We start from the raw sequence: 12,917 nt of genomic DNA, 5'->3' as shown, positions 1-12,917 counted from the left end.
AGATCTGCCGCAAATTAAAAATTCTCCTTTGAATGTTGTAATGGTCAACTGGAGCCAAGTGTTTGGTGTAGTGCCAGTGATGATTATAAAACTCCACTAACGGTTAATACCCACACAAACATCTTGAACTCTTCAGTCTTCTTTAATTAGACCAATGAATACTAGATTGATGTTATGGCCTCGCTCTCCTCACTTTTTTTATTCTGCCCTCTTGTTCTGTTATAATTTTTCCTACTTCAGTAGGATCTTACACCCAGTCTCTTTAAAACAAATAATTGTTTTCCGTATATTTTTTGTTTTTGTGTATGGCTGTCGTTTTCCTCCCTTGTACGTTGTTGGGTGTAACAGACTTAATAATTACTGTCCTTGACTGAAACAGAAGACGGAAAAGGTTACTATTTTTGTTTGGCATCGGTTATTTCCTTTCTGACACAGTGATAGTTTTCCTTGTGTTTGTGTCTGCTCCTGCTATTCTCTTCATACTTTTGTGCTTCATACTATTATTCTCTGCATAGCTTTAGGCAGGTACAGTATGTTTTAAAAGGACCTTTGTAAGCCTTCAGTCAGGAAGTTTAAATATTGTAAAGTGGTAGGAATTTGGCCGATGGGTTGCACTGCATTTCTGTTTGACTAATGTTTTTTTTGCATATTTCCAGAAGTAATTAGGCGGCCATCCTGTGACAACAGTACAAATGCTAGGACTGAAACGTTCCTTTTTCTTTCCAGCTCAGAACTGGCCAGTCTGAGAGTCTCATGGTGTTTTGTCCTTGTTCCAGGTGAAGAACACTGTAGGATACGACACCTTAGGTCACTGTTTTTTCCTTAAAGACGGAATCGAACAGCGCAACACTTTCTTTCACAACCTTGGCCTGATGACGAGACCTGGAACTCAGTTGCCCACAGATCGCAATGACACATTGTGCACCAGCATCAAGGACAAAGTCTACAAGGGCTACACTCCATCTCCCAGTACCGAGTGCAAGTAAGAGACCAACAGAGAGCTATACTTGCTGCAATAAATCTCTGGTTAGAAACATGAACACAGGGAAAGTGATGACAAAACGACTTTCTACACAGTTTTTAAAAATCCTTGTTCAAACAGTTGCAACATATTACACAGCAAGGACTGTAGGCCACATGGTCTAAGGCAGTGATCCTCAGCTGCTGGTCCATAGGCTGTATCCAGCCTGTGAACTGTCCAATCGTCCCTCTACTCAATTCAAAAATAATACAAAAAAAAACAACAAAGTTGATAAATATGATTTTAATTTCATTTTATTTGAGTGTTCAAATAAAATGTAAAGTAAGGACTTTGTTTTACTTACGGATAAAGTTCTTTTTGTTTAATGTGTCCACAAATATACACAGTATTGCACCTATAATGTGAATTCTGATTGGAGAATCAGGCAATTGTAGCTACCAACTGATGAACTGATGAATGTAGTTAAAAGAAAGGGGGATTTCACACAGGGATAAACTTCCTTTGAATTAAAAGAAGTGATTCCATTTACAGCATACATAAAGAGTGAGCAACGAATCAAGGCACTTGCCAATAGGAAAATACCTGTAAATACGGTATGAGTAAAATGCCACAGATAGAGATAGTTATAGTGAATAAGTGACTGTGGCGTGAGTGTGGGAAACCTGGTGAATTACTACAAACATACTTTGAGGAAAGCCAGCAGGCCAATGTCGGTCTAAGAGATACTGTTGTTTTTTGAAGTGAACTGCAGAGAGATATTGGCAGGATGACTTTATCAGTGGAATAACAAGCTACGTTCTAGAAGGGATGTTTCTATGTCAGAGTAAGAAAAATAAAGGTTCCTCTGTGAGGGGAAAAACAGTCAGGTCTGTTTCCACCAGTTTCTCTGTGAGACTTTGCAGAGCTCTGTCCAACAAAGTTTTCTGTTGGAAAGGTTAATTATCGTTTTTTTTCTTCCTGGAATACCATATTGAACTTCCTTGGTCATTATAATGCAGAAAAAAAATCCTATTTTTTTTACTCATTTGTTCCCTTCTTTTTCTAGGGCAGTCTCTACATTCTGGATCACCAACCCCAACAACAATCTCATCAGCAACGCTGCTGCTGGTTCTCAGGTAATAACACTGGAGTAATTGAAGAAAACAACATTGGGTTATATTTAATATTTTCACCAGTAATAAATGAGAAGATGAATCACTAAAGGGGAAATCCTCTCATTGTTGAAGGTAGTCCATAAAATCCAAGAAGCCACTAGTGGATTATGTGTCATTAAAATGTTGATCTGACATTAAATTTTGAATAAACAAGCTTTTATGTACAAAGAATCCTGGAATAACATAGTTAGAAGTCTAATAAATAGAAGCGGAGGAGGGAGACCCCTCATCCTGTTTTCATTTCAGGCACAGATAATGTTCTTATGGAAGAGCTTTTAAAGAAACTACTCACTGGTAGGGGGTATTTTTTATCTTCCATAGACTGACAGGCATAACCTTAAATGGATACATATGAAATGGAACGGGAACTGGACCAACATGGTTGTCACGTGACATCCTTCCCTGTTCTGTTTACTGAATTAAGGAATTCCATCTCAGATAATGAAATTCCTGCAGTTCTCGCGACTGTAGATGAGAGTCTTCTTTGTTTATCACTTCTATACTCTCACTTATCATTCATGTTCTTTTCCTTCTCCATCTAGGACGCTGGCATATGGTTTGTGTTTTACAGCTCGTCCACTGGAGACTCTCACGGCCTTGAAGCAGAGACCAAAGCAGAGCTCACTCCACTGGGGATTTTTTACAACAATCGTGTCCACTCCAACTTTAAGGTACCAGGGGTACTGCTGCTTGTTCTCTATGTATTTCTGCTGTTTTTATTCCCCAGGATGTTCAAGGTCGTGTTTATTTGAGCAGAGGTTGAAACTTGTAAACAATTCTCTGCTTATTTTCTTGGTACAAGCTCAAAAGAGGGAACATGCACACATATACACAGAGGTTGGCTCCACAATAGTGGTATGTTGTGTAACGTAAAGTCAGGCAGGTGAACTATGAGTTCTTTGTCCAGTCAAACTTCACCAGTCTCTCCTATAGGTGGAGGTTTAGAAAACTGCAGCTTAATAATTCCATGGAACAAAACAGTGAACATGGGTGTCCATACACATACATAGTCTGTGTGCCCAGATCACACAGACTATGTACAGTATGTGTATGTATATTAAACTTTACGGCACAGGACTGTGTGACTACTATCACACAGTCCTGTGCCGTTCAGTTTAATACAGATGATTTTATTATAAATAATTTTACATTCTGTGATAAAGCAACATAGAGCATTGACAACTAATGGTTTTTGTCATGTTGATTCATATGACAATAAAGTTGAGGTTGAGTTGACGAGTAATTCATGATGTCATCACATTGACGGAGGACGAACTATGGACACATACGTCCAGCAATGAGTATGTTACTGTCCATAGAATACTTTAGCGTGCGGTGGCACTCACACGAAATAAAAAAACACCAACAAGTCTTTGTGACTCCTCCCACACTTGTGCCACCATCCTCACTGCATCTATCATTGCCCTATTGTGCACATTGTTTGTATCCGCATATCGCCACCTACTGTACTGTAGAGTGTGTCTCATGGTAAAACAGTCTTTTTGAGATTTTTTTTTGAGAACACAGTCTCCTCCTTACGCCTTGATGCGCAATTCAAATTTTATTTCAACAGATGTGAAATGCTGTGATCAATTTTAACCGATTCACGATGCATCATTTCATCACTAATGTAAACAGTAGTTTATTGTTTTTTTTTAACAGAACTTCTTTTTTCTCTTCAGGCTGGACTGTTCATTGATAAAGGAGTGAAGACAACAAACGCCAGTGCTGCTGACCCCAGGGAATATCTGTGTCTGGACAACAGTGCCAGGTGTGTTTGACATTTTTACAGTATTATTCGTACCATGTAAACATTGTGACCTGGTCACTAAAAAAATATTACGATGTTGTCCAGTTTACACTATTCTACACTACACTACAAGATTGTGTACTCAAGGAGCAGAAAGTTCAAATTCTGTGTCAGAGCATGATGTGATGTCATGAATGATGACCCTCAGTGGGTGATGACTCATGGTCTCGCGTTGTAGCCATTTCCACCCATCATTTTAGAGACATTTGCTTTTTACATTAAGGTGAGGAATGTTGACATTTACTCACCACTTCACATTCTGCAGTCTTCATGATTTTTAATTCATGTCTGTTTTTCCCATTCGTTTTTCCCCTACTAGGAACATGCCAACTTTTCCACCTCCTTATTTTGTGTGATAATATTTCACTCTTATTTCATTCAGAATAATTTTACAAATTAATTTAATTCATGCATTAAAGTTGACATCCCTAATATGTATTTAAATTAAGGTGGTATGATGAAAGTTTTAGCTGACGAAAAAGGCTGGCTAAAAATATGCAGGATCCGGTCCATTTATTGTTCAGTTGAGAAAAAAAAAGTTCTCAAAAGTTGTTGAAGGATAATGTTACAAGGAAAAAAAAATCCTAAAGTAAAGTTTATCTCTATCATTCAATGCTACATTAGGTAAATGTTATGGTTTGTGGCTGACTCACTTGTTTGTTTAGGATACGATTAATACATGTTTGAGGTTTTTACATCTTTTTTTCCTCCATATATACCAGTATCTGTTCATTGATGGGGGGAGATACAGTAGACGGCCTTTCACTTTTTTTGCATTCTAGTGGAAGTTGTTCAGCTCTGTGTTGACAGAGAAAATAAGGCTTCACAGATTGAGTTTCCACTCTCTTGCTCTCTCTCTCTCTCTCTCTCTCTCTCTCTCTCTCTCGTTCTTGCTCTCGCTCTCTTTCTGCCCAAACACAGTCTCCCAGTAGATGGAAAAAATCTGATGTGTCCACTGAGAGTGCTGGCCATGTGTACAGATGTGTGGGCAGAGGTATGAGGAGGAGGATTTTGAATTTTAAAATGAAGACTTAGTTCTGAGAGTTTGTTTTAACAAAATAATGAATAAATAACTTTGACAGAAAGAGTTGAGGTGACTTGTTTAAGGTATTTTTTAATTATATAAATCTTGGACTCCTGGAGTTCACACCTCATCATTTTAATGTGGGGGGACAAGGGGGACAAGCACTGGTGTTGGATTTGTGGTTCCTTTTTTCCGCCTCCTTCTCTTTCTACTTTTCCACCTCCTCTTCGTTGTGTGCAAACGTTTTAAACTTCTTCATTTCCAAGCATAGCAGCATGGGATTCCAGGCTTCCCAGACCATTTACTGGTGCAGTGCTGCTGATGATTATGTTGATGATGTTGGTCAACCTCTGCAGTAAATGGCTGTTTCTAACACAAAACTTAAGAATGTACTTACACTGGTGGTAGCAATGCTTTTTAACTTAACTTATTTATATAGTATTTTACATACAATGAATGTAGCACAAAGAGCTATACAGATATAAGATTAAAAGACCCAACCCTCACACATAACACACGTGGGTTTTGAATAAATTGCTCACTCACTCACTGCATGCATGTGATGGCTGTGCGAGTGGAAACCCCTGTGTAGTGTAGAAGACTTTTTAAACTCTAGATTATTTAAGGTGTCTTCGCAGTTATGGGAAAATCCTTAGACACATTGACACACAACTTATTTATTTCTCTAGAGTTTTCTGACTTTGTCAGTTCTACCCTGTTAACTGTGGATGAATAACCCTGGTTTTATATCTTTCTGTAATTCTCTCCCAGGTCAACCATGGCATGGTTCATCTAGAGTTATTTTTTTATTTAAACATTTTCAACATTTGCATAAGTGTTGGCAGTCTGGCACCCTGCTGTACAGTTTTGGTACTGCAATGTTGTAAACTACACAGTGCATTGTATTTTACTTTGTAAAACTGAACTCCATGATTGTTTTTGAGCAGAACTTAAACAAGAAAACAGTAACATTATAACAGCAGATATTTAGGGTCTATTTTTCTATTATTTGTGTGTGTGTGTGTGTTTTATTATTAAAGAATACTTTACTTTGCACGTTACCTAATCAAATGGGAAGTTGGCCCTAAATGTTTTCAGTACATTTATGACCCAGATGGGGATAAACCTATTTTCTTGTTCAATGACGCAATATACTACAGGGGTGAACATGTTGTGGACGGCAGTGAGAAGTGAAGTCAACAATCTGTGAGGCTAGAATCTAATCTGCTCGTAAATAATATTTGGACAGATTCATGATGTAATATCATTGTGATTATATGCTCTGGTACCTCTGTATATTCCTGCAGAAGACTTGTCTTGTCTTGTGTTTGTAGCTCTATAGTGTTGGCATTATAGTACTGGGATAGTATTGGCAGAAATATATGTTTAACATGGTAAAAGTCGCATGAACCTGTCTTTGTAATATATGTATTTGTATGTGTTCTTCAGGTTCAGACCACACCAGAACGCTGACCCCAGCCGACCTCGAGTGGCTGCTATCATCGACACACTAATTTCCTTTAAGAACAATGACCTTGGCGCGTGGATCCGTGGTGGTGACATCATCATTCAGAATTCTGGGTGAGACAAATTTTAAGTCAGTGATGTAATGAGCATTATGTTTTTGCATAATGGAGACTGAGATGTAAAACAGCAACATTCGCTTTCATTTCCTCTGATGACATCATCCGCTGTTTGTTGATTGTTGGTGAGAGTGAACACTGTGAACACGTCTCACTGCTCTGTTTGCGTTTACATGGTTTGCTCATGAACACATTTGGTGACACTAACACATGTTTCTCTACTCTAGCTTTGCAGACAATGGAGTGGGACTATCCTTTGCCAGGTGTGTACATGTTCAAATCACTCACATTGAAGCAGCGCTGTGTCATTATGTAAAATAAAAAGGTTTGAGTTAAATACTGTGTAAGAGTGTAAAGAGTAAATAATTTGTCTGAAAGTGACCCAATAAAAGGCTGTGTTCAAACTGCAGACAGAAGAGGGAGCTGTAGCTGATATTTGTGTGACCAACAAAATTACAAAAAATCTGAATAAATCTGTTAACAGCCATCACACTTTATTGGTCCAACAGTGATGTTTTCGGACGTCACAAAACTACACTTAGCTAAACTGAGAAATGCAAAAGCAGTGGTTAATTGTTGCAGGAAGTAATTTAGAAATTGTTCCTGGAATTCATATCTAGAAGATTTCACACTAATCTTATGACTAGCTTTACATTTCCTGTGTGATTTCCTGGACGTCTTTCTTGTAAATAGTATTACATATTTCATTTCATTTCCCTTTTAGATGAAAGATTACACATATGGTTAGGGTTAGGTATGATTAAAATAAAAATTTTGAATTCCTTCTCCTCTTCTCCTTCCAGCGACGGCAGCTACCCCAAGGATGAAGGCTCCAGCCAGGAAGTGACACAGTCGCTGTTTGTGGGCGAGAGTCAAAACAGAGGAACCAATGGGGGACAGAATAAATACTGGGGACCTGGAGGAGCTGATGCAAAGATGAGGACGCTGCCGAGAAACAGGTAAAAGAGAAAAGAATGAATTTTATTTAGCTTGACTTGATTTTGGGGATAAAAATGATTCATGAATGAAGAATCTGTAGGAAAACACGTGAAAGGAAGTTCTGTTTGAAACTACTTCCCTGTGTGTGGTATTGAAGGCAGTTCAGTGGAGGAATGATGGCCACACTTGCGTCACTGGAACAATGATGATTACTCAAGACCTTTTTGTCAAGGTCTTTTTGCCTACATTTACTCTCGTTCTGACTTTCATCATAATTTTCTACAGTTGTTTCTCTTGGTGTAAACGTTTTCTTTTTATTTCTGGGTATTTCAAGGTAATATTTTTTGTCTTCTGTTCTTTTTTATCTCAGTCCTTAAATAAAGGACATATTGACAAGAATCTGGTGATACGATGCTTATCACGATTCAGGGACAATGATACAATACTTGTGCTATATTGCGATACTATAGGCATGTCAATATATAGCTTTTTTAAAAACAATTAAAATGTGGAAAAACTGTCAGCAAAGTAAACAAACAATACTTTTACATGCTTAACATCAGGTTACTAAAATTGGAACAGAGGTATCTACATCTGTAATCACTAGAGAAGAAATAAAATAAAAATATAATAAACCAACACCATGAATATTTCCACATTAATTGTTAATAAACACTTATTTTATTTAAAAAAAACATTTTCTTACACTCCTACCACCTTCCCACAGCAGGGAATAAATGCTATGTTTTACAATATTTAATATATGATACATAGTCTCCACAGCTGCACGGCTGTTAAAACCAAAGACTTGGGATGTCGTGGTGGCGGTGCTACATACCGCAGCAGCAGTAAATACCGCGGTAATGATAGATACCGCACCAGCGCCGACTTGTCTCAATTACCACACAGTCAAACTTATCAGCACATAATCAAACACACACACACACAAATCAAAAATGCCTTTTTTATAATTAAAATACTTTTTTAAAACCTCTTCCTGCTAATGATGGATTGTGGTGAATAGCACTCCATTTATTGTGAGAAAAATGTATGGTTTCTCTGCCACATCAGTCCATTATATGTAATGCAGCAGTAATAGGGTTGACAGTCCATCCCAAAAACACACACCAATATCCACAGCCCATTGAATCTTGTTACTTTATTGGTTATGACTTTTCCTGCTCTTCTGAACCAGTGTGTGTATGAATAGACCTACACATGCTGCAGTAATGTGTCTCCATCAGGTACAGATGGATAATGAAGTTTATAGATTTGTTTATAGATGACTTCATACTACAGTAAAACACAGGCTGCTAGATGTTACTCTGCTAGCTTTGCTTTGCTCCACAGGGGACGCTGCCAAAAGCGAAGGTCAAATTGAATTGTGGGTTTAATGTGTGTGCATACTGTATGTACAATAACAATAAAGGTGAAATGATAGTTAGAACCAGACCTCAGTCACAATCGAACATCAGTGTTTCCCCACAGGACTGTAAGAGACTGTGGTGGGTTTGGGACTGTTAGCCTTGTTTTAGTGGTATGTGAGAAGTTGACTGGTGCAGTGAGATTGACAACATATACTGCTCCATTATCCAACTTAATACTCTCTGCGTGGGTGCCAAAAAAACACACTTGCCTTAAACTCTTCTCAAATGCCTTCCTGCTGGAGTCAGATTTATGGCTGGATCACGCCAGGTGCAACCAGGAATGCTCCAGACAATGCAGCGTCACCTGTGTGTGCATATGTGCGTGTGTGTGAGTTACAGAGCGACCGAGTTCAACTGCAGGACTGATTAGAGATGGTGAAATACCAATTGTTATCATGATGGGCAATGTGGGCAATTATTGGGAAACGTTTGAAATGTTTTCAAGTCATGTTTTGACACATTTCCTTTTCTGAAGATGGGGCTGTTGCCAAGCACCTCCATGGCAACACATTCACAGCTTTGTCTGAAAACTGAAATATATATATTTATATACATATGTTGAAACTTTTTTTTCATGGTCATCAATAGTTCTTCTGCAGAGATTGTCCAGATCTCTGTAATCCTCTGACTGCGCCTCTCTGTACGACCTTCTATTATGGTCTGTGGGTCATGAAGTGTGTTTGTTGTTGTGCATACTGTTGCAGTTGTAAACAACTGAACAACATTTTGTGTTTCTGTGGACATGTTTTTTATACTGTAATAAAAAGGACCACATTAACAAGTATCGTATTACAATTGTTGCATAATTACTTGAGGACAGTACTGCAGTACTTTCCATTTCTGCAGGACGTTCCCTATAAGAGGTTTCCAGATCTACGATGGTCCAGTTCGGCTAACACAGACCACATTCCGTGGATTCATTCCTTCACCAGAGCGTTACACCAGTGCTGTGGGCTTCAACCTAAAGAACACCTGGCAGCTCACCCCAAGAAATAACTTATCTCACATCAGTTTCCACTCCACAGTGAGTAGTGAAGTCTGTGTTACATTGCATTGAATTATTTTTTACTTAACCTTTTTTCTTTTTCAATTATGTGACTAATATTTGCCATTTGGATTTTTTGGTAAAACCCAATGTATAACATTGTTCTTATTTTAGTTATATATATCTTCATTTATTCAGTGACGTGAGTGACACATTTATTTCCACAAACAACCCCACGCAGTTATTTAAAACATCAGACAGAAAGGAGACAGTGGTAAAACTATTCTAGATCACTGACTCCCTCCTGTGCTTAATGTAGGCACTGCAGCACAACCATCAGTACAACCGTCTCTGTCCATACCAGCTTTATCAAAGAAAAGCACAAAAATACCACACAGAATTGACAATGAAAACCATCGTATACGACAAATAACCAACATGTTTTTTAAGAAACTTTTTCATGAGGACTAATCTCTAGTTAGTTGAAATTATAGCTAATATATTTTTTTTAACTAAATATGTTTTTCGGTAGAGAAAATAGTGGAGTGTCCTACTTTGGTACATGTGTTTTCTGCGGGTTGTGTGATGCAACAGTGAGAAGACTCCTTGCCTTTGATTTCTCAGGTGGGTCTTCGGACCTTTTTCGGTCGCCCAGGGCAGTGGTTTGAAGAAAACGATCTGGACGGTGACAAGAACTCCATCTTCCATGATGTGGACGGTTCAGTAACAGGCTATACTGACAGCTACGTGGGCAGAGCAGACAACTACCTGATCCAACATCCTGACTGTGTGCACAAGTCCCAGTGGAACGGAGTGATCTGCAGCGGCCACTACTCTCAGGTCAGTCTCCATTAGGGTCCTCTCTGTGATACTGCAGTGTTGAATCAGTACTCAGTCTGACATTGGTGTTCTCCTGCAGGTGTACATCCAGACACAGGGAGCTCCAAGCCTCAGTTTATCCATCAGCAGAGATGAATATCCTAACGCTCCTCTGGTACTGAGAGGGATCAACAGCCAGGGGGCGATGTCTCAGCAGTACCAGCCCATTCTGATGATGAGCAAGAGTTACACCCTGCACTGGAGTGGACCTGCACCCAGAGAGGTCGTTCTCTCCCTCATCAACTTTGACAAGTGAGTAGTTTGAGTGTAAAGTTTGTCATTGTTTTTTCTGTCTTTCTTCATGTAACAAAAAAAGGTAATCTTGTTTCTTTGTTTTACTATTTCTCTCCTGTCACTCAGAGATCACTGGGTGTTGGTCGGACTCTGTTACCCATCAGAAACCACCTTCCAGATCATGTCCGACATCAATGACAGGCAGAGCAACACCTTTATTGATCTGACAGATTATGGCACTGTGTCATCGTTGCAAGAGCTGCAGATGAAGCCCATGGATAGAAAGTACTTCTTTGAGCCGTCAGTTGGGTGAGAATAAATACTTTAAAATCCAGTGAATCTTATTTTTTTATATCAGGCTTTATTTGAAGGGTCATTACCTTTTTCCTTCTTTTTTCCTCTATGTAACATGCAGCTTGTTGTGGCTCTACCTCCGAGCTCGTCACGGCCGTGACGGTCACAGCTACTGTTCGGTGAAAGGCTGCGAAAGAGTAAAGATCCTCGCAACCACATCGTCCAAACAGACCTGTAACTGCACGGCTAAAGCGTATCCCAAATACTCCAAGGGTCCGTCGGCGGCAGTGCCGATGCCAGCAGCCAACACTCAGCCCTGTGAAGACTGTGGTGCCAAACAGGTGTGTTATCTCCTAAGAAGAATTCATTTTTTAAATACTAGTTTAAAAACACACGAACATCCCTCCTCACTATCGTGTCTTCCATCTCAGCTGGTGTTCTCCAGCGAGCCGTGGAACATCTACCTCCAGACTATAATCAAGTCTCTTAGCAACAAAGAGCAGCAGAGAGGAGATAACAACTCCTTCATCACGGTGAGCCACGGTGAAAAACAGCTTCAAACGCATTGTTCTTTCAGCTGAATGATAATGAGTCTGTGAACCATGGTTTGTGTCTCCCTGTCACCAGGTAAATGGGGTGACCTTGTTCTTCTCTCAGCCTGGCTATTTCCTGGTCTCAGTGGACGCTTGCTCTGGAAAAGTTACCAAGAGAACCTCATTTTCCAAAGTGGATACCAAGATGCAACAATACCTTAAAACTGGAATACCAAAGAGGTGATATAAAATAATAATGATATTATTGTTCATTCTGAATGTTGATTTGTATGTATTTGTTCAAATGTCAAACTACCCAGACCACTAAGAAGTCCTTATCATCCCACACAGCGATAACAAAATGTTATGATTAAAGAATAAATGTGATCCAGAGATAAAATTATTAGATTATGCTACTCCTTCACAATTATTTAAAAGGCAATAGCATATACTTGCGTAGCACTGGTAACAATATTTTGAGCTGAGTTCAGCAGTAAGTAGGACAACAGTTTTGGCCACGTGTTCTAATTCCTATTCTTCTCATATCATTACTGTTATTGCAGCAGTGCATGGCTCTATTTACAGACCACTTTCTTTAACAGGTCAATCGTGCTCATGGCAACTCGAGGTCAGCCCGACGACTTTACTGTTGTAGCTCCGTATTTAGTTTCCTTCGGAGTGGCCAAAGTTCCTAGTCTGAACAGTAAAGGTGAGTCACGTGTTGAATTCCCTTCACTCTTTTGGTGGGAAAAAATGTTTCCTTTCTCACTCAGTCTCACTGCTGCCTGTCACTACAGAGAGTCTGGCACTGTGGGGATTCCTGGGTGGCTTGTCACCTCCTGCATGGGTTTCTCTACAGGCCGGACAGGGCAACGACTTCCTGGGTTCTCAGGAACGTTATTTATCCCTGGGTTTGGATTCGTACGGCTGCACCGCACCCACAACTCAAACACGCAAAGACTTGGATCTGCTCCGAAAGGCCACGGGACTTCAGTGACACAATGTGAACGATACGACTTACCTACACGTGCAGCACTCTTACACACACACACACACACACACACACACACAAA

At 39.5% G+C, this 12,917-nt stretch overlaps 1 protein-coding gene across 2 annotated transcripts in view; it reads left to right on the top strand.

Annotated features, from left to right (window-relative positions):
* Window positions 1–12,911, top strand: part of cemip2 (cell migration inducing hyaluronidase 2) — a 30,578-nt gene extending 17,667 nt beyond the window's left edge. For both annotated transcript variants that reach the window (XM_008336750.2, XM_008336751.2), the window contains exons 9-24: window positions 777–982; window positions 2,028–2,097; window positions 2,679–2,807; window positions 3,819–3,907; window positions 6,420–6,551; window positions 6,781–6,816; window positions 7,357–7,512; window positions 9,766–9,943; window positions 10,529–10,744; window positions 10,824–11,035; window positions 11,144–11,326; window positions 11,433–11,652; window positions 11,743–11,844; window positions 11,939–12,084; window positions 12,447–12,553; window positions 12,642–12,911. In XM_008336750.2, coding sequence (XP_008334972.1) covers window positions 777–982; window positions 2,028–2,097; window positions 2,679–2,807; window positions 3,819–3,907; window positions 6,420–6,551; window positions 6,781–6,816; window positions 7,357–7,512; window positions 9,766–9,943; window positions 10,529–10,744; window positions 10,824–11,035; window positions 11,144–11,326; window positions 11,433–11,652; window positions 11,743–11,844; window positions 11,939–12,084; window positions 12,447–12,553; window positions 12,642–12,841 — 2,382 coding nt within the window. In that variant the 3' untranslated portion in view covers window positions 12,842–12,911. The remainder of the gene's footprint in view (window positions 1–776; window positions 983–2,027; window positions 2,098–2,678; window positions 2,808–3,818; window positions 3,908–6,419; window positions 6,552–6,780; window positions 6,817–7,356; window positions 7,513–9,765; window positions 9,944–10,528; window positions 10,745–10,823; window positions 11,036–11,143; window positions 11,327–11,432; window positions 11,653–11,742; window positions 11,845–11,938; window positions 12,085–12,446; window positions 12,554–12,641) is intronic.
* Window positions 12,912–12,917: the final 6 nt, after the last annotated feature.

The sequence above is a fragment of the Cynoglossus semilaevis genome, chromosome Z, assembly GCF_000523025.1.
Source record: "Cynoglossus semilaevis isolate Cse_v1.0 chromosome Z, Cse_v1.0, whole genome shotgun sequence".
Classification (NCBI taxonomy): Eukaryota; Metazoa; Chordata; class Actinopteri; order Pleuronectiformes; family Cynoglossidae; genus Cynoglossus; species Cynoglossus semilaevis.
This window is presented reverse-complemented; position numbering and strand designations above follow the sequence as displayed.